General features: G+C 47.3%; 1 protein-coding gene across 2 annotated transcripts in view; it reads left to right on the forward strand.

Moving 5' to 3' along the window:
• C3H6orf136 (chromosome 3 C6orf136 homolog) overlaps positions 1-21,018 on the forward strand; it is a 38,617-nt gene extending 17,599 nt beyond the window's left edge. For both annotated transcript variants that reach the window (XM_030197382.1, XM_030197383.1), the window contains exons 2-6: positions 9,179-9,793; positions 11,322-11,410; positions 13,913-14,113; positions 14,206-14,275; positions 20,290-21,018. In XM_030197382.1, coding sequence (XP_030053242.1) covers positions 9,179-9,793; positions 11,322-11,410; positions 13,913-14,113; positions 14,206-14,275; positions 20,290-20,430 — 1,116 coding nt within the window. In that variant the 3' untranslated portion in view covers positions 20,431-21,018. The remainder of the gene's footprint in view (positions 1-9,178; positions 9,794-11,321; positions 11,411-13,912; positions 14,114-14,205; positions 14,276-20,289) is intronic.
• Positions 21,019-22,038: the final 1,020 nt, after the last annotated feature.

The raw sequence follows: 22,038 nt of genomic DNA on the forward strand, positions 1-22,038 counted from the left end.
TGGGTATCTACACGGTTAGCTCATGCTAATTTTTAGCATGTGCTAAAAATGCTAGCGCACCTTTGTATACAGGGTCCTTAGATTTGAAATAAGGTTATTTAGCTCTCCCCATGAACAAGATTTACCACACTTTGAAGAAGACTGTCTATCTAAATTTAAACATAGTATAAAAGGAGATTAAAATCACCAACTACAATAAAGCAGCAGTCATTATTTTCAAGCAAAAATTGTGACAATTCTCTGAAAAAAATCAGGGCTGACCATATTAGGAGCATAAACATTCAAAAATAGATATTTAACATTTTTAATATAGCCTTTTACAGCTATCCATCACCTGTGGACGCTTTTTGAGACTCAAAAAAGGAAAGGTTTTGTTAGCTAGTGTAGAAACACCATCTTTAGTATGGAGCCAGGAGAGTGAGCCTGCTCAATTTCCAATTGAGGCTCAAAGGAAAGATCTAGGATTTTCAGGAGCCAAGAGGAAAGAAAGGCAAATCATATCAGTGCCTCAGAAGTTTCTAGCAATCCCAAAATTCTGATGTTGCTTCTATGATTGCAGTTAGAGAAGTCTCCAGGTTGAGATGAATCTTCAGGATATTAAATTTCATTTTGTTTAGTTTTCTGTGCTGTTTGTTCCAAAGCTGATGTTCTCCGTTCCAAATTATTCAGTTCTTGTTAGGTAGATTACATTTGGAAAATGTAGGATAAAAATGCATCTATAAATAAATAGTTTCTCTTATGTATATGCATTGTGGATATTTTGAAAACCAGATTTACTTAGCGTGTCCCAAAGACTGGGTTGAGAACCCTTGCTTCCATATCATCAAGCTGATCAATCCATAGACTGGTGGGTTGTGTCCATCTACCAGCAGGTGGAGATAGAGAGCAAACTTTTGCCTCCCTATATGTGGTCATGTGCTGCCGGAAACTCCTCAGTATGTTCTCTATCTCAGCAGGTGGTGGTCACACACAGCAGCAGCTCTGGCTAGGCCTCCAAGCCTAATTTTTAGGTTTTGTTGAGTGCCTGGGGTTGAGGGCTCTTTTGAGCAAGTGCAAACCTGGTGGTACCAGGTCCCTCCTTTTCTCCCCCCTCCCGCTGGCTCCGTTAAAGAAAAAAAAAAAAAAAAAATTTTGAACGTCCTTAAAGGCGTTTATTTCGACGTTTATTTAAGCGTCTATTGCAGCTACTCACTGGGACACCAGGTCGTTACAACTCGGAGCGGACAGCAGGTAATTTTTACCTTTTTATAGCGGGCAGGGGGTTCCCCGATTCTTCTCCTCGTGGCATATGGCGTCGGAGGGCGAGGGCGCAAAGGGTCGCTCCCCGGGTCGCTTGAGCGCTTCTAGAGGGGATGCGGGGGTCTTAAAGCCTGATTCGCCCTTGTTGGGTGACAGTTTCGTGACCAATGAATGTCCCGGTCATTCCTCCGGCGTGGCGGTTTTTCCCGCCATAAACGCCCATCCCCCCCGCTCCTCGCCTCCGCCATCTTGGCCGGCCACGCGGCTCGGACGGCTTCTTCTTGGGCCGCCCTTGAGGTTGGAGACATTAATGCCATGAACGCCCTTAATTTGGGCGACGGCACAGAAGCGGCTAAAGTTAAGAGCCGTTCTTCCCGCGCGGCTCCTTCGCGGAGTTTCGCGCCGGACGCCATTTTGGATGCGCAGCATGTCTCTCCCCCGCTATTGTGAGCGCCGGTTGAGGGTGCGTCTAGGGCTGTTGCCCAGGCTGCGGAAGTGCACAGTCTGGGGGGTTTCTCCCCCGAGTTTGTTTTGCTGCTGCATCAGGCCTTCCTCATGCACAACGCTGCCCCTGCTCCCTCGTCTGGTAAAGAGGTTGAGGTTCCCAGAGGTAAACGCCCTCGGGTTGATTCCCAGGCCTTGGAGGAATTTGTCTCCTCCGATGTAGATGAGGGCAGCGTGTCTGAGGTCTCCCAACGGTCCTTTGCGGATTCCTTGGAGGAGACGGATCCCCGCTCGGATGGAGCGGATGACCCCTCTGCAGCTCGGCTTTTTAGCCCAGAGGATTTGCCCAACCTGTTGTTACAGGCCATGGACACTTTGAAGATTTCCTCTCCGGAGGACGTCTCTCCCTCAGCCCCTGTTGGCTCTGCCATTATGCTGGGGACGAAGCGCCCGCCTAGAACCTTCCACGTGCATGATGCCATGCACACCTTAATTTCGGCTCAATGGGATGTCCCAGAAGCGAGCCTTAAAGTGGCTAGGGCTATGTCCCGCCTCTATCCTTTGGCTGTGAGTGAACGTGAGGCCTATCTGTGGCCTACCGTGGATTCTTTAATCACTGCGGTGACTAAGAAAACGGCGTTGCCGGTGGAAGGTGGCACGGCCCTAAAGGACGCCCAAGACAGAAGATTGGAGGCGGCCTTAAGGTCGTCCTTTGAGGCGGCTGCTTTAAGTTTGCAGGCCTCAGTTTGCGGCTCCTATGTGGCCAGGGCGTGCCTGACTATGGTGCAGCGGGCTTCCCCCTCAGATCATTCCTTGAGGGCTGATTGGCCGGCCCTGGAATCGGGCTTAGCCTATTTGGCAGACTTGCTGTATGATGTCTTGAGGGCCTCAGCGAAAGGCATGGCTCAGACAATCTCTGCGCGGCGGTGGCTTTGGCTGAAACATTGGTCTGCTGACCACGCCTCTAAATCCCGCCTGGCTAGGTTGCCTTTTAAAGGCAAGCTGCTCTTTGGGGTCGAGCTGGACAAAATCGTGACCGATCTCGGCACGTCTAAGGGCAAGAAATTACCAGAGGTGAGGGCTCGGGCTAGTACTCGTCCCGGTACCTCCAGAGGACGGTTGCAGGAAGCCCGTCGGTACCGCCCGGGCAAGTCGGGTTCCTCTGCCCCCTCTTCCTTCAAGAGGAATTTCTCCCCCAAGCAGCATTCCTTTCGCAGAGACCGCCGTCCCGGAGGTGCTCCCTCCGGTCCTCCCCCAGGGTCTCGTACCCAATGACGGGGTCTTGGTCCACGCCCCAGTGCAGATTGGAGGACGGCTGTCCTCGTTTCTGGGCGAGTGGACCACAATAACTTCAGACGCGTGGGTGCTGGAAGTCATCAGAGACGGCTACAAACTAGAGTTCTGCCGACCCTTAAAAGACGGGTTTGTACTCTCTCCCTGCAAGTCTCCGGTCAAAGCTGTGGCAGTGCAGCAGACCTTGGACAATCTGATCCGCCTGGGCGCGGTCGTTCCGGTGCCAGAAAGTCAGCTTGGCAAGGGACGTTACTCCATTTACTTTGTGGTACCAAAGAAAGGAGGTTCTGTCCGGCCTATCCTCGACCTCAAAGGGGTCAATCGGGCCTTGAAAGTGCGGCACTTTCGCATGGAGACTCTCCGCTCTGTTATAGCGGCAGTGAAGGCAGGAGAGTTCCTGCCATCCTTGGACATCAAGGAAGCGTACCTGCATATTCCCATCTGGCCTCCTCATCAACGCTTTCTGCGTTTTGCAGTCCTGGGACGACACTTCCAGTTCAGAGCCCTCCCTTTCGGGTTGGCTACTGCTCCGCGGACCTTTTCCAAAGTAATGGTGGTCATCGCGGCCTTCCTACGAAAGGAAGGGGTACAAGTCCATCCTTATCTGGACGACTGGTTGATCCGAGCCCCCTCTTATGCAGAGTGCGGCAAAGCTGTGGACCGGGTAGTTGCTCTTTTGAGCTCCCTGGGATGGATCATCAACTGGGAGAAGAGCCAGCTGCGCCCGACTCAGTCCCTGGAGTACCTGGGAGTTCGATTCGACACCCAAGTGGGCAGAGTGTTCCTGCCAGACAATCGGATTGTCAAACTTCAGGCTCAGGTGGACCAGTTCCTAGTAGCCTCTCCCCTTCGGGCTTGGGACTATGTGCAGCTGTTGGGCTCTATGACGGCCACGATGGAAGTTGTGCCCTGGGCCAGGGCTCATATGAGACCACTTCAACACTCTTTGCTGCAGCGCTGGACTCCGATGTCGGAGGATTATGCTGTGCGCCTTCCCTTGGACCCAGCAGTGCGCAAGGCGCTGAGCTGGTGGATGCAGACAGACAAGTTGTCTGCGGGAATGCCTCTGGTGACCCCAGAGTGGATTGTCGTCACGACGGACGCCTCGTTGTCGGGCTGGGGAGCCCACTGCTTGGGAAGGACAGCGCAGGGGCTCTGGTCTCCTGCAGAGGCAAAGTGGTCTATCAACCTCCTGGAACTCAGAGCCATTCGGTTGGCGCTTTTGGAGTTCATCCCGGTACTGGGGTTGAAGCCTGTACGGGTCCTGTCGGACAATGCCACGGCTGTGGCCTATGTCAACCGCCAGGGAGGTACCAAGAGCGCCCCTCTAGCCAAGGAGGCTATGAATCTTTGCCAGTGGGCGGAAGCGAACCTGGAGCAGCTTTCAGCGGCCCACATTGCCGGAGTCATGAATGTCAAGGCGGACTTTCTCAGTCGCCATACCTTGGAGCCCGGAGAGTGGCAGCTATCTGCTCAGGCGTTCTTGGACATCACGAAGCGCTGGGGCCAGCCGAGCCTAGATCTGATGGCGTCATCGGCCAATTGCCAAGTGCCGCGCTTTTTCAGCAGAGGACGGGACCCTCGATCCCTGGGAGTAGATGCTCTTCTCCAACAGTGGCCGACACAAGAGCTTCTCTATGTGTTCCCGCCCTGGCCCATGTTGGGCAGGGTGCTAGACCGGGTGGCAAAGCATCCCGGCAGGGTAATTCTGGTGGGTCCGGATTGGCCCAGGCGTCCCTGGTATGCGGACTTGATCAGGCTCTCAGTCGACGATCCTCTGCGGCTGCCAGTGGAGCAGGGCCTGTTACATCAGGGTCCCGTGGTGATGGAGGATCCCTCCCCCTTTGGTCTTACGGCCTGGCTATTGAGCGGCAGCGTCTGAGGAAGAAGGGCTTCTCAGACAAGGTCATCGCCACTATGCTGAGAGCGAGGAAGCGCTCTACTTCTACGGCTTACGCCAGGGTTTGGCGTATCTTTGCAGCGTGGTGTGAAGCAGGCTCACTTTCTCCCTTCACTGCTCCAATTTCTTCAGTGTTGGCATTCCTGCAAGAAGGTCTGGAGAAAGGCCTGTCGCTCAGTTCCCTTAAAGTCCAGGTAGCGGCTCTGGCTTGCTTCAGGGGCCGCCTGAAGGGTGCTTCCCTGGCTTCGCAGCCAGATGTGGTGCGCTTTCTCAAGGGAGTTAATCACCTGCGCCCTCCTCTGCACTCAGTGGTGCCTGCGTGGAATCTCAACCTGGTACTAAGAGCATTGCAGAAGCCGCCTTTTGAACCCTTGTCGAGGGCATCTCTGAAAGACCTGACGTTGAAAGCAGTCTTTTTGGTGGCTATCACTTCAGCCAGAAGAGTTTCCGAGCTCCAGGCGCTCTCATGTCGAGAGCCTTTTCTGCAGTTCACTGAGGCAGGAGTGACTATTCGCACAGTGCCTTCCTTCCTGCCCAAGATTGTTTCTCGCTTCCATGTGAATCAGCAGCTCTGTCTCCCTTCCTTTCGTAGGGAGGACTACCCAGAGGAGTACTCTGCTCTTAAATATCTGGATGTGAGACGAGTCATCATCAGATACTTGGAAGTGACCAATGATTTCCGGAAATCGGATCATCTGTTTGTCCTGTTTGCAGGTCCTCGTAAGGGTCTGCAGGCTGCTAAGCCTACAGTGGCAAGATGGGTCAAGGAAGCCATTGCAGCGGCTTATGTGGCCGCGGGGAAGGTGCCGCCTATCCAGCTGAAGGCTCACTCCACGAGAGCTCAGGCGACCTCGATGGCAGAGGCCGGATCCGTCTCCTTGGAAGAGATATGCAAGGCGGCAACTTGGGCTTCGGCTCATACATTCTCCAAGCATTACCGTTTGACTGTGGCTGCACGGGCGGAGGCCCGGTTTGGAGCTTCAGTGTTGAGGTCAGGGATTTCAATGTCCCGCCCTGGGTGAGTACTGCTTCGGTACATCCCACCAGTCTATGGATTGATCAGCTTGATGATATGGAAGGTAAAATTATGTATAATCATACCTGATAATTTTCTTTCCATTAATCATAGCTGATCAATCCATAGCCCCTCCCAGATATCTGTACTGTTTTTATTCTGGTTGCATTTCAGGTTCAAGTTTAGTCTTCAGTTACTTCAGAAAGTCTTCGTGTTCAAGTTTTTTCACTTGGATTCTTCAAGAGTTAAGACGAGTTTGTGTTACAGTGAGCTGCTGCATTCCTCTCCCCTCCGTTTTACGGGGCTGGATTGAGACTTAAAATTCTGCCGGCACTCCCTCCCGCTTCGTGCGGCTGTAGGGCAGCTTTGTACCCCTCCCGCTTCGGCGGTGTTAGGGTCAGTCAGCTCCTCCCGCGGTTGCGGTTGCAGGATAAGCCAGATCCCCCCGCATCGGCGGGTGTGGTGTCCCTCCCCCGCTCCGCGGGGATGAGCTGGACGGATTCCCCTCCCCCACTTGTGTGGGGATGAGCTGGGTTAATTCCCCTCCCCCGTTTCGGCGGTGGTGAGCTGGGCAGAGTGTCCCTTCGTGGGTGTAATTCTCTAAGTGCTGAGTCCTGCGGATGGAGCTTTGATATCGACATACTGAGGAGTTTCCGGCAGCACATGACCACATATAGGGAGGCAAAAGTTTGCTCTCTATCTCCACCTGCTGGTAGATGGACACAACCCACCAGTCTATGGATTGATCAGCTATGATTAATGGAAAGTGTAGATTTACACCCTATATGTGTGTAAATAAAGAAACTGACACCTGTTATAAAAAGAATAATCAAAAATATTTTTATTTTTATCAACTGTTCTCCGTCGAACAGAGGCAGGAGGGTAACGCCCACCTGGAAGCAAAGCCTATATTTATCGATAATACAAAGATTTATATATATTTGCTTAGCAGGAATACAGAGATATATATTTGCTCAGCTTTGATATTGCTTTGCTCAGGTCACACATATGCTACTCTGTTTATATTCACTTTCTTTCACACTGAACCCAATGTGTACGTCATCAACCCTCTCTCTTTGAAGCTCGTTCTCACATTTCTTATCTTACAAACACATTCTTTCTGGTACCTTGCACAGACTCTCTCTCCCCCCTTTACAGCCTCCTGTCTCCGCTTCACAGTAGGCTGCTCATCTCAAGGTTAATTCTATAACTCCCTCTTCGTTCTATGACTTCATTATTGTTTTCACAAGCCTGTGGACTCATATCTCTTTTGCCTTTAATGCCTGCATTCCACTGACCATAGAAACTTCATACAATTCAACAGTTTTTCATTATATTTCTGTTCATTATTATTAACAAAAGAAAATTATCAGGTATGATTATACATAATTTTACCTTTGACAGCTGCACTTTCCTGCCCCAAGAAATTGCTGCCCTAGGCCAGTGGAGTACTCCTTGCCAGTCAGGTTTTCAGGATATCCACAAATATGCATGAAAGAGATTTGCATATAATGTAGTATATGCAAATCAGGTTCTTGCATATTCATTGAGGATATCCCGAAAACCTGACTGGCAAGGGGTAATCCAGGACCGGATTTGGGGAAACTCCTGCCCTTGGCAACTCCTGTTCTTACCTAATCAATGGTTAGGTTGGCCCTGGCCCTGGGTTTGCTCAACAGTGTTGGTCCAGGCCTGGTTTTACCTTGTTGCATGCAGGGACTTGCTTTTCTTTCATCATACAGTTAAGGAAATCTGGACTACAAGCCTGCATGAAGTAGGGATAAACCCAGGCCTAGTACAGCCCTGTGTGGTAGATCTGGAACTAACTGGCAACTCTGTCATCTGCCTGTTCCTTTTACTGTGTGTGTTGAGAGGTTTGGAAGTCATTGCAGCAGTATGCGCTGGGATGTCTGTTAAGTTCTTGGGGGAGGAAGGGGGTAAAATTAGTTTTAACTGTTCCTCTAAATAAAGTAGTTCATTTGGCACAGGATAGGAAATATGCCTTTTCCTGTCTCATAGCAGTTGCTTAGCATCCGGTAATTGAGACCACTCCCCCCCACCACCACCACCCTGCTAGCAAGAGGAGATGGTGGACTGGGAGCAAATTTTTGCACACCTCCATATTTGTGCCCTGTGTGGCTACACACAGCCCTTAGTATGGTGCTGCTTGAAACCTTAAAATGTAGTTGTGATTATGATAATTTGCACTGGGGACATTTTTTTCAGGTGAAAGGTTTCTTGAAGGTCCTATTACATTTATTTATTATTTATTTTAAAATTTTATACACCGCCTAATTACTATGTGGTTTACAAAAAACCATACACAGTAAAGCAAAATCTCACAAAACAAACAATTAAGATCTCATCAGACAAATATTACTGCTTGTCAAAGAACGCCTAGCATCCACCCGGGGCTAACCCTGCGGCTACCTAGAGGGTCTGTCCCAGCAAGAGCGATTTCCTCTTCTTGGGCTGAAACTGGAGCACTCTCCAAGTGATATACTGGGACATTATCTCTAGGTGCCTGTATCAAAAAATAAAAATGACAAGGGGCAAAGTACTGTCTTTCCAACTGCCTCGACGTATAGTCATATCGATCAAAAAACCAGTCTCCCAAATGCCGCAACAAACAGGCTGTGTTATACCGCTTGAGATCCGGCAACCCCAAACCCCCTTCTCTCCAATGCCCCATTAACAAGGACAGCGGAAGCTTAGCTTTCTTCCCCCCCCCCCCCCCCCCCCCAGCAGTATCGCCCAACTATACGATAAAGTGACTTAATGTCTCGCTGATATAAAGAAACAGGCAAGAGTCTTAAACAATATAACCATCTGGGGAACTCTACCATCCGAAACAGCTGAATATGCCCATATAATGTAAGAGGTAGAGACACCCACCTGCGTAACCTGTCCTCTGTTTCTCATAATAGTCTCGTCACATTCAGATGGTATATGTCCGATACTTTCATAGACAGCCGAAGCCCCAGATAACGAATAGACTCCTTTGCCCATTGAAGCGGGAAACTCGCTCCCCACTCTCTCCTCTGAGCCTCCCCAGAAGCCAATGCTAAAGATTTAGTATAATTAAGCTTAAATCCCCAAATTCGTGAAAAAGTTCCAACAAAGCCGGAAGTGACTGAAACGGATGTGTAAAACGAACCAGCAGATCATCCGCAAAGGCCGACAACAAAAACTCCGAATCACCTATCCCTCTGATCTCTGGATGTAAATGTATCGCTCTAATTGAACCCCTTCTTTATCTTTTATTTTTTCTCCTCTCTTTCCCTTAGTACCAGGACTCACACTGGGACCCTGTGATACAGCTGTCGAATGAATTCCTGCACCCAGATCCTCTGGCCTTGCCTCAGAGACACCGCTACATGGAACTTGCCATGGCTGCATTCCTTGCCCCTTCTTACAGGTTGTGTCCTACAGGCTGCCCGGTGAAAGAAGTCCCAGTGCCGTGTTATACTAAAGATTGCAAAGGGAAGATCAGGATGTCGCTCTCACTCAGAGCCCAAGGCCATGAAGCCTTCTCCACAGTGCTAGACTTAAAGAAGCACCAGACGCGGCCAAATGTGCTTCGTCAACACCTATCGGAACTACAGCTACAGCCACCTCCGGAACTGCTTGTTGGCGCAGTCACCACTGTGGATGGATGCAGAGAGGATGATATTGTTGTGGAGTCTGGGGCCTGTGACCTGAATGGCTGCTACTTAGATTCCTTCTGCAGCCTTTTTGACAATGAGCTGTGCAGGACTCCATACCATGCCAATGGCCTGAGCCCCAGCCAGCTGCTGTCCTTCCGAGCAAAGGGAAGCGCAGGAGCAGCCCATGTTCCAGGGAAAGACAGTCCCAACATGGAGGAGCATCTCGCTGTGATGTATGAAAAGCTGCGGTGTGAGGTGAGCCCCAGTGACCATCTACCTGTAAAACTGTTGGAGGTCGATTTTAAACCGTTAGAGGGGGGTGGAAGCATTCGTGAAAAACTACCACATAGTAATGCCACCAAAAAAAGAGCCAGGGATGAGAGAGCACCTAGAGCTGAAAAGAGAAACAAGCTTGCTTCTCCCCAGCTTCTTTTTTAGTTGCTGTGAAGAGCAAAATGAAAGGGTCTGGTTTCCTGTAGTGGATGTTCTCCGAGAACAGCAGGGTGCATAATCTTACTGATAGACAATGTCATTCGATGGATCCCAGCCTGGGAGTCGTTCTTCAGCAATATTCCAGAAGCCTTTGACAGTGGCACATCACGTAAGCGCATGCCTTCATGCCTATCACCACACAGGACCAGAAGAGTCTAATACTATAGCTGAAAGAATACAGCTCCAATGGGAGGGGGGCAGGGCAGTCAGACTGTGCATTCTGCTCGGAGAACACCTGCTACAGGAGAAGTAACTTTGCTTGCTCTGAGGACAAGCAGGATGCAGTTATTCTGGCTGATGGGAATACCTAGCTACTAGGCTCTGTCTGACACAAAAATAAGGTGAAAAAGCCAACTGTACACAAGTAAGTAACAAACATAAAGTTTTTTGGACAACCTGTCGTCATCTACTATGTTACTATGTATGAGTCACGGGCACTAATTATGAAATGGTCCTTCTGTACCAGATGCACCTTTTAAAACCATTGGGAGTTTTCTGGGACACAGTGAGAAAAATATCCACAGCAAAATCAAAGGCTTGATGGTGAAAAACTCCTGCTGGGGTGCCTGAGGCCTAAGGGGGTCTAGTGGGCCGTGGAAAATTAGAAGTTTTTCAGCATTTCCAGGTTTTCTAACTAGTGAAATAAAATGGAACAGAGAGTGAGCGAGCGAGCGAGCACGCACTGACCCCATTCAAGCACTTACAACCAAGTAAAGAACACAGAAAACCCGCAATTGTGATGAGAAAAATCTCTGAAGGTGCAAGCTGTGTGGAAGGAAGCAAGAACTCTGTCCAGACTGCTATGTGAAAAGACAAAACTGATCTGGTCCCGTGTGGCCAGGGTAGGCTGGCAAGTGCATGTGTGCACAGTGAGCCACTCTCAAAAGCTTCTGGAATGGTCATTGGGGAGTGATTCTCATACTGAGATCAGTCAGAATAACTGCATACTGCATCCTGCTTTTCCTCAAAGAACTGTTTTCCTGTTCCCATCACTCCCTGCAGTAGCTTGAGCCAGAATTTGGAGCTCAAGGCTAAGTCTTTGCCCACATTATTATTGTTGAACTGTGTTACAGGTATTTGAATAAAAGACCTTTAGATCTAAATGTAACCCCCCCCCCACACACACCAAACCTCACATTCTCACACCTTTTTGCTGCTGTTGCTTCCTGTGTGACGGGGGCCTAAAACATCAGGGGTGCAACCTGTGAGATTTTATCCTGTGGCAGATTGTAAATTTTATCTTATACTTTGGAGAGTAGCAGCTGATCCTTTCTCTGCCTTCCTTTCTTAGCTACCAAACTTCTTCTTGAAAATACACGACTATGGGATATACTCGCAGGACGTGGAGTTCCACAATGAAATTCTGCGCCTGAGGACACGGTCAGTAACCAGGATGATACCTCTTTACTCCTAGCTTTCTCTGTTGTGCTTGTCTGTCTTTCTGGAGGTCGAGCTGCCCTTTTAAGGGGTTTGGGAGTTAGTCACTTGTATTTCTAATGTTGGGGTAGTGCAGCAATATCATGGTTTCAGGATCCTCAGGAGGCCTGCAGAACTTGATTGGCCCATGAGATTGCTGCACATCGTAGGAACATCTATCTATCTATCTATCTATCTATCTATCTATCTATCTATCTATCTATCTATCTATCTATCTATCTATCTATCTATCTATCTACCTATCTACTTATCATTTCTATAGCGCTACAAGGCATATGCAGTGCTGTACATCATACATGAAAAGACAGTCCCTGCTCAAAGAGCTTACAATCTAAATAAGACAGGTAGACAGAACAACTAAGAGGCAAGGGAATAAAGAGGTGAGGATAAAAGGACAGGGCAAATGAGTAGTGGTTAGGAGTTAAAAGCAGCGTCAAAGAGGTGGGCTTTTAGTTTGGACTTGAAAACGGCCAAAGACTGGGCCAGACGTACAGGCTCGGGAAGTCTATTCCAGGCATGAGGTGCAGCGAGATAAAAGGAACGGAGTCTGGAATTAGCGATAGATGAGAAGGGGACGGATAAGAGAGATTTATCTACAAAACGGAGTACCCGAGGGGGGCGTAGGCGGAGACAAGAGTGGAGAGGTACTGGGGAGCGGCAGAGTGAATGCACGTATAGGTCAATAAGAGAAGTTTGAATTGAATGCGGAAACGGATAGGGAGCCAGTGAAGTGACTTAAGGAGAGGGCTAATGTGAGCATAGCGACTTTGGTGGAAAATGAGTCACACAGCAGAGTTTTGGACTGATTGAAGAGGAGAGAGATGGCTAAGTGGGAGGCCGGTGAGAAGCAGGTTGCAGTAATCAAGGTGAGAGGTGATAAGAGTGTGGATAAGGGTTCTGGTAGAGTGCTCAGAGATTAAGGAACATGGTGGATTCCTGCACACTTTAAGGGGAATGTTGATCTGAGGTAGAGAATGACACAGGGACCGGGACCTGTGGTAACCACAGGGACGGGGTGGGGTAGGGGACAAACTTTGTCTCTGTGTCATTCTCTAGTTAGAGGTCATGTGCTGCATTCTCAGCTGCTCTCACACGTTTGTCAAGCTTGCTGTTGGTCACATGCTGCAACTGAGCTTCCTCAGCAACCCTCCAGACCGGTCAAGACGCTTGGTTATGCATGCCTACCAGCAGAGGGAGACTGAGAACACTAACTTCAAACTGAGTACATATAACCTGTGCTAGCCCTCTATCTCCAGTATTTTCTCAGTCTCAGCAGAGGGTAGACATGCAGCCTGTGCAGCTTGTCCGGTCTGGTAGGATTTAGGTTCCGTTTTGTGAGACTAGTTAATTTTCAGTTATTTTCTGGGGATAAGTTGGTGAAAGAACAGTTAATCCCTGTGCCTGGAACTCTGTGGTGTGCAAGGGGTTGGTAGGTCCGGTGGGGCCTGCCATTGTCCCCTCTGGGGTGTCACACCCGGGTGGCCGGGTCCCTCCCCCCGACTGGCTCTCCCGTTTTGGGCAGCGTTGTGCCTCGGCTGCAGTGTTAATCCTGCAGCCTTGAGTGCCATTCAGATTATAGCAGCAGGGCTCAAATAAAGTTAAAAAAAAAAAAAAAGAGCACACCTCGTGTGGAGAGCTGCAGGAGCTGCACTCCGGTGTTTCCGGAGTTGTTCAGCCGGGCTGGGAGAGCTGAGCCAGTAATTAAGTGCCGGTGAGTGTTGTTTCTTTCTTTTATTTTCGCCGGTTGTAATCAGCTGTTTCTGAGGCGCGAGTATGTCGGGGAAGTTGCTTCGTTGCCGGCTGTGCGCGCGTCGGGGTGTTGACGCGGCTGGCGGTCCCTGCCGGTTTTGTGGAGAGCCCAAGGCCCTATCCCTCGCGCCACCGGTGTTAGCAGCGGAGGTTCCTTCTGCGGGATCGCAGGAGGTTTGTGCGGCTCAGTTTGGCGCTTCAGCGGCGGTCCCGATTTTGGCGGGAACCGCCGCCATCTTGGACGCCCTGTCTCTTATCAGAAGTATTTTTCAGCCGTGTCAATTATCAGAAGTATTTTGAGCCGTGTTCTGCTATGTCTGTTCATTTTGTATTCAGTATGGTCGGAGAACTTTCTTTGACTCTAATATTCTGCAGAGTGGGACGCCTGGGCGTTTCATCTGTTTAAGCACACTGTTGGTGTTTAACTATTAGTTTTCCAGGTACAGGGGTTCTATTAGTTTCAGAGTTACTGTTCCAGGGATTTGTTTCTCTGCTTTGCTAAGTGTATACTGGAGATAGAGGGCTAGCACAGGTTATATGTACTCAGTTTGAAGTTAGTGTTCTCAGTCTCCCTCTGCTGGTAGGCATGCATAACCAAGCGTCTTGACCGGTCTGGAGGGTCTAGAGGAAAGAAAATTAGCAGGTAAGGCCTAATTTCACCTTTTTTTTTCCCCACACACTTATCTGTCTTTCTAGGGGTCGTGCTATGTATCAGGCTTCTCTTACTCTCTGCCGGTTCCTAGCCTGGAATTACTTTGTAGATCTGCACATGGAGGTGCTGAAACTAACCCAACACCCAGAAAACTGGACGATCCAGGCCCGCTGGCGGGTGATAGGTCTGCCCCTCCATGTCTTAATGTTTCGCTTCTACAAGAGGGACAAGTCTGAGCTGTACAGGTGAGGTGTAGCTGGGGACATCTGCGGTCTTAGAAGTGTCTGAGCTGGTTAGGGATTCCTTTCCCACTTTCACTATTCTCTTTATATTCCAGGACTTATGATGCATATTCCACCTTCTATGTGGGGCCTGATGGACTGATATACCGGCATAAGGTCGATAAGGTGAGTTAAAGGGGCTTCAGATGGCAAGTCTGTCATGATTAAGCAACTCAGGTGTGGCAGCAACAAGTGACTTCCTTAGCGTCCCTCCGGACCGGACCAGGATTGGACTGATGGGTTGTGCTCGCCTACCAGCAGGTGGAGACTGAGAAAAAACTCTGACTCTAGAGAGCCAATAGGAGCCCTGGCCATGTGACCTTAGCCCCAGTATTTTCTCAGTCTCCCAGCAGGTAGGAAGTGAGCCCATTAGTCTCTCTCCTTTTCTCTTTAGATATTACAGATATTTGTGATAATTCTTCTGTGCCTGGAATCTTATTTAGAGGCTTGACAGGGTTTCCTTTCTCTTCTTTCTTTGACAGCCTCGGGGGTGTTAAACTCGGGTGTCTCGAGTCCACCCCCCTTCCTCCCCATCTCCCTGGCTTAGCAGGGAAGGGCCGTCCCTTTCTCTGGAAAGGTGTACCGTCTTTGGGAGAGGCAGCCACTTTTAACAGGTAGCTGCTTTAAAAGAATTAAATCAAATAAAAGGAAATTCAAAGAAGCAGCCTTTCTTTCCCCAGACTTCTAACGAGCAGGCAGCTCCAGTGTTTTATTATGATTGAGGGGTTATAAAAAAAAAAAAACAAACAGAAGAAAATAATTCAGTATCTGTGACTTTAAACAGCGATTTTTCTCGTCAGATTTAATTTCCTCCATTTTCTTGCGTTTTGGCGGCGGCGGCAGTTTAAACAAATGAAAAGAAAAAAAAAAAGAAAGGTGCGAACCGCGTAAGCGCGGCCACCTGTTTTTTCCGATATGGCTTAAAAGTTCAAACAGCTGCTGTCGGTCAGCGTCGCGCAGTTCACGCAGCCGGAACGTGTAAATTTTGCTCTCCCTTCTAGGTTTCTTCGGGTCCGGTGCTGCCTCCGGTTTTTTCGGGGCCTTTTTCGCCGGCTGTTGTTTCTTCAACGTTCCACTGGGCTCCGCTTGTTCGGAGGTGTCGGGCGCGCTGTCGATTGCCACGGGGCCAGTGGCGCGAACAGCGGCCATTTTGTTTCTCCCTCCATCTTATCAGTCGGGGATCTCTCTGCTGAAGGTAAGGCTGCAGTTCATAGAGCAGTTCGGCTCCAAAATGTGTACACTTTTGTATGTGCTGAACGGCGTATTCTAAAATGCTCTTCACATCAGCAGGCAATATTTGGTTGAAAGGGGGCTCCTTTCATATATGGATATATAACAAGCTTTTCTTCTTTTAAGTTTCTATGTATCACGGGGCTGTTAACACTAGTTTTTTCTGGTGCTCAGTCATTTTTCATTGCCTGGTGGAAAATCTACATCTTATCATAATATAATATCATAATTCATTTCAAGCATTTTCCTCAATAGCTGTAGTATTATACAGTGTTTTAAGAACTTTAGAAACTTTCTCTATAGGCATAGAGTAAATTTCTGTCTTTCTCATTCCCTGATGAATAGGACTACATTGTCTAAGAGTCAATTGATTGGTACTTTGCAATTCTGACCATAATATCTTAGTTCCTTTCAAGCATTTTACTCCATGCCTATGATGTTATATAGTGTTTTAAGAACTTAACAGACAATCACTCTCAATGGCTGTAGTGTTATACAGTGTTTTCTTTTTCCGGCTTTAAGAAGCCTTCTCTAGAGGCATACAGTATATTGTTCAGATGCCATGGGGATATATCAGCTCTTTCATATTCTCTGAGGGACAGTCCTGTCTACCAAGCTCCCAGTCACTCAGCTGCCTTAGCAGGCATGCTTTATTCATGTCTTCCCTTCTTTTCCAACTGCCTTGAAGCCTCTCATATTTCATTTTAGCTTTCTTCTGGTTTTTACAGGACATATGGTCACTTAGAGAATAAAGTCATCCTTTCACTTAAAGATAGTGGACGGTCCTCAAACCATCTACTCGTGTTTGTCTCTACTCTATCAGTTCAGCATTGGCAGATTATAAACATCCTGGTTTGGTCCAGTATGCCTATACATACCATCTGCTATCTCTTCCTCTTCCTTAGAGACCTGATGTTATATCAAGCTTTCTTGAATTCAGATACAGTCTTGTCTACACTGCCTTCACCAAGTGGCTGTGGCACAACTTCACTTTTTTCGTTACAGGTAATTTCCAAGTTTGTCCTTTTTCATTTTCATTCTATGCGCCTTCACTCCAGAGTGTTCTTTCAATTGGAAGGGGATTCACTCACTTCCTGTGTATTTATACCATAGGTACATAAGTATGGTTATGCTGGGTAAGGCCTAAAGTCCATCAAGTCCAGCATTCATATCTAATGGGCATAGGTACATAAGTTTTGCCATTCTGGGGAAGCTCAAATGTCCACCTTTCTACAGCCAGAACAGCATTAAAGAAAAAAAAAAAAAAAAAACCTCTCACGAGAGTATCGAACAGAAATCTCTGCTCCAAAAGCAAGGCTTTGCAGTAATTCTGCAAACTAACGCATACAATATTTGCCATGGCTGTTCACCACTAGGAACACCGGGGACCCTGGGCCTAGGTTCGGTGTTTTAACCTGAAACAAGCTCAACATTCATATCTATTGGGTGTGAGTCTGGTACTACTACTACTACTACTACTTAACATTTCTAGAGCGCTACTAGGGTTACGCAGCGCTGTACAAATTAACAAAGAAGGACGTTCCCTGCTCAAAGGAGCTTACAATCTACATCTCAGTGAGGGAGGACGCATGACCGTGGTACGTGGATTAGTGGTATGTGGATTAGGGAGATCCAAGAAATTACAGGCCGGTGAATCAGACGTTCATACTGGGACAATTTTTTTCTGTCCGGAGCGTACTACCATAGCTGGTGGACTCCTATATTCAGAACTTTCTATATTCAGAACTTACCCAACTATGGAACGCCATAGAGATAGGGTTGGAGTTTGTAGCCCTATTTAACTGGTGTCCTTGGTCACCCTTCCTCTTCTCCTCAGGGTCCAGAGAATGGCTAGTTTTTTGCTTATGCATTAACCGGTCATTTTCAGCAGTACTCTCTCTTCCGTTCTTTTATAGATCTAAGAGGATGTTCATTGCGCTCTTAGGGTCATTTCATTCTTACCTAGACGACTGCCTAATTGGAGAAAGTCTTATCAGCAGAGTTCTCAGGTCACGCACCGGGTGTTGCATTTCTTACAGTCTCTAGGTTGGGTGGTGATTGTAGCCAGGCCTCTCATTTGATCTCTCATTTGATCTCTCATCAGATATCTCTGATTTTCTCTTTGTTTAGTCAGGTTGGCGCACAGTCTTTTGTCTCCTCTGCAAACATCCCAGTTTATATTTTTCTTGGTGACCTTGGGCCTTCGGCCATTTTCTCGCTCTATTCTGCAGAATGCAATTTTACTTTCTAATGCCCAAGAAGGAATTTTCCTTCATCCTATTGCGAATCTCAGGGTCATCAATCGCGCTATTTAAGTGTCATCTAGTTATCTCAAGAACCTTAGTTCTGTCATTGGGATGCTTCGTGCAGTACACTTTTTGGCAGAAGCTTGTTTTTATATATTTTTTTTCTGGGGGACCTCAGCAATTCGTTTTACCTTCGGGTGAATTTTGTTTTCCCTACTGACAAACAAGGCGGAGAGAGCTATGTTGGTCCTTGCCATGGCAATGGGTTATGTCATCCGCCAAGGAGGAGTTAAGAGTATACTCTTGAGTTTGTACTCATTTTTTCTTAGTTGTGTCACCCTGCATTTAGGTGAATGGACTCTCATTTTTTCAGCCTTACTTCCTCACTGCGACATTTCAGGGCTATCTCTTTTTGCCTTCAGGCTCACGAACATTTCTTGCTTCTTCCGTTCAGCAACAGTCTTGACGGAGACAGGGACAGATGCCAACGTCCAGCAGGGGTTTTTCAACCTTCTTTATGCGTTTCTTCCATCATCTCACTAGGTGTTTACGCAGAACCAAGGCACCCTTCTACATCCGGACCCCCAGTCACTCAAACTTATGGCGTGGTTACTGGGTCTGCAACATCTTTGATATTTTCGCAGGAAGTACTTCAAGTTTTAATTGCTTCCAGACAGAAATCTACATTAAAGTCCTATGAATCAAAGTGGCGACGGTTCACTCTGTGGTACTCCTCTCGCCACTTCATTCCACAAACAGTATCCATTTTGCATGTTTTGGAATATCTTCTGCATCTTGCGAAATCTTGTCTGTCTTACTCATCCATTAGAGTTCATTTGGCAGCTCTATCAGTGATGCATGATACTGTTGACAACCGCACGCTTATGCAGCATCCACTGTCAAAGCGGTTTCTTAAAGGAGTCCTGCACCTGTACCTCCCGCTTCGTCCACCAGCTAGGTGAACTAGGTGAACAGACTCTTAAAGTTCTGTTTTCTAGTAGCCATAACTTTTTCTATAAAGTTTTCCTCTTCAAGCAGTATTTCCCAGTAGCCATTGCAGCAAGTAGATCTATGTGTGGAATACTTCTACAGTTGGTAACTTCTTTTCGGTCTGCTGTAGTTTAAAGTTTTCACCTTTCCCAATCGGTTTTTTCTTATTGGTTTTGTCCTTCTAGCCAGTAGGCGTAAAAGTTTTTCATTGTTTCTAACCCGCTATATCGCGAAGGATCAAGGAAATGAGAATGTCTATTTCTCTTCTCGCTGAGAGGGCAGTTCCACAGCGTATTACAACATATTCCACAACTTCAGAAGCGGGCTCTATTCTTACTACGGCGATTTTTGGTGCTCTCGGTGCACATTGGTAAGTTGGCAACTTAGTCCTAGTTTCATTTTATTTTGCTCATTGGGACACACTACATGTTAGTTGTCGCCAGGTGGTCTATGCAGCATGAACATTTCTCTGCAGTTTTCATAGGGTCCCTCCCTTCAGATTACTGCTTTGGTACTTCCCATCAGTCCAATCCTGGTCCGGTCCGGAGGGACGCTAAGGAAGGAGAAATTAGATCTTACCTGCTAATTTGCTTTCCTTTAGTCCCTCCGGACCGGACCAGGCCCCTCCCATGTTCTCTCTACTCTTTAGCTTCTTTTATTAAGTAGGAAGTGTATTCAGTAGGAAGTGTATTCATTCCTTTACGATTCGTGGAACAATACTATATATATACAGAACTTTACGTGGTCTATACCACATCTCTGGTGGTTGCTGGTGAGCTCAATTGCTGGAATCTATCTATAAAACCTTAAATACGCCATACCACTTCTCTGGTGAGAGTTGTGGCTGAGCTCAGTTGCTGGAATATCTATAAAACCTTAAATATGATTTACCACTTTTCTGGTGAGAGTTGCTGGTAAGCTCAGTTGATGGAATATATATAAAATCTTAAGTGGGCCATACCACTTCTCTGGTGAGAGTTGCGGGTGAGCTATATTATACGTGAGCCATACCACTTCTCTGGGGAGAGTTGCTGGTGAGCTATATTACATGTGAGCCATATCGCTTCTCTGGTGAGATTTGCTGGTGAGCTATAGTACAAGTGAGCCATACCACTTCTCTAGTGAGAGTTGCTGGTGAGCTGTAATACATATCGGGCCATACCACTTCTCTGGTGAGAGTTGCTGGTGAGCTCTGATACTTGGCGTTGCCGAGTGCTTTGTGGCTGCTAGGATTCCATACGGCACAGAAGGTCTTTCTTTCTTTCCTGCTTTGTTATTCAAATACTGAGGCTAAGGTCACATGGCCAGGGCTCCTATTGGCTCTCTAGAGTCAGAGTTTTTTCTCAGTCTCCACCTGCTGGTAGGCGAGCACAACCCATCAGTCCAATCCTGGTCCGGTCCGGAGGGACTAAAGGAAAGCAAATTAGCAGGTAAGATCTAATTTCTCCTTTCCTCTTCCTTCGCAGGGGGAAGCTGAGATTTTTTTAGGAGGCCTGGAGATTAATTTAGGATTTTAAAGCTATTATTTGGAGGACGGGGTGTGGTTCCTCTTTTAAAGACATAGATTTTGACCTTTCAAGGTCTCCAGTTTCTGAGCTCCTGTCATTTATAATGAGGTAGCCTGGATATTAAAATGCCTGCACTAATCTTTGTCCCCCTTTTCCTTCTATGCAGCTGATGCCAGCACAGCCCCCTGTGAACAGGGTGAAGCGCTTGTTGGCTGGCCTGCTCGTGGCCCTGGGAGTGGCCGAGGACAGACCTGCTTTGAATTGTTTACTCTGGCATTTATCATGGAGAAATGGTCAGAAGCACTGATGAGATCCGGGACAGTGCAGAGTGACTGACTGATTAGTAATGGAGAGGCCTTGAGCTAGGATCTCTCTGTATGACAGCGGTTCACTATGTGGAAGCGTCTCTCCTTACCCCTTCTCTGGCTCTCAGAAGGGCAGTTTACACATACAGCTCATCTCTCCAAAATCCTTCACTGCTTCCCCATCCCATGAGAAGAAATCTAAATACATCTAATTCCGCCCAAGAGGCAGCCCAGCTTTATGCACGTGCTTTTTTCTCTCTCATCATGGGAGGTTTACGGGGGGGGGAACCTTCAAAAATGGATACTATAGTGTGGTTATAGAAATCTATATTTAATGTTTATATTACATGTGTAATATAAGCTGTGCAGTATGTAATATATACTTGTGTATATTTATGATTTGACATATTCTACAGATTTACACCCACTAATGTGTGTGTGTGTTCACCTCTTCCTTTGACACCGGCCTAATTCTTTTTCGATACGGTCATGGTATGCTGCATGTTTCTTAGTAAGAGAACTTATTTGTTCTGAAAGACATAGGGGGAGAGACGTGTGATGTACATAATTAAAACTATAAGTAGCATCCATCTGGCTGCTTAATGAGCTTTTATTTGAGGTACAGTTTCTGGTATTGGAAGGAGGTTCTTTTGAAGCCAGTTGTTCTGTTGCCAGCTGCTGGGTGGAGTGAGTGCATAGGGACCAAAGGAAAGAAAACAAGCAGGTAAGATCTAATTTATTTATCCACAATAGGCTAAACTATTCATGCAGCCTGTATACAAGTGGATTTCTGATCATGCAGTCTCCTATTGTTAAAACGCGTGGCTGTCCCTGAAACAAAAGGTGCACAGATGTCTTCCTTAACAGGGCTATGGAGTCAATACATCAAACCTTTGACACTGACACATCTATTTTTGTACTGTCTGATTACAACTATAAGATGAAGATAAGAGGTTGTAGGCTCTGGAGTAATCTAAGAAAATACTTTTTCACAGAAAGGGCAGTGGACACGTAGAATAGCCTCCCTGTGGAGGTCGTGGAGACAAGGACTGTGTCTGAATTTAAGAAAGCGTGGGGCCTTGTAGGGAAAGGAGGGGATAGTGGTTACTGAGGATGGGCAGACTAGATGGGCCATTTGGTCCTTAGCTGCCATCATGGTTCTATGTTTCTAACAGAAACTGATTAGAGGCTTTAAATTTGTTCTGGATCTAAAATATTGGTAAATATTGTATTTATTAGTACATAAGTAATGCCACACTGGGACCATTGAACCTGCTGTTTGTGGGAAAGCACGGGGTACAAATGTAATAAATAAAAGACCAAGGGTCCATCGAGCCCAGCATCCTGTCCACGACAGCGGCCAATCCAGGCCATGGGTACTTTCAGATCCAGAACGAAGCTGGATAGATACACCTCTATCTTTTGTTCTGGATCTAAAGTACAGGTAAATAGAACTTTACATCCAGGACAAAGCGAGAGATCTATATAAGCATAAACAATTTTTTAATGAAGTGTTTAAATAAATTGAAATAAATAAATGTCCCAGCTGGTGGTAAGAGAAGATGTACTGTAGGATACTGTCCAGGATGTGACCACAGCCTTCACAACAG

This window comes from Microcaecilia unicolor, chromosome 3 (genome assembly GCF_901765095.1).
Source record: "Microcaecilia unicolor chromosome 3, aMicUni1.1, whole genome shotgun sequence".
Taxonomy (NCBI): domain Eukaryota; kingdom Metazoa; phylum Chordata; class Amphibia; order Gymnophiona; family Siphonopidae; genus Microcaecilia; species Microcaecilia unicolor.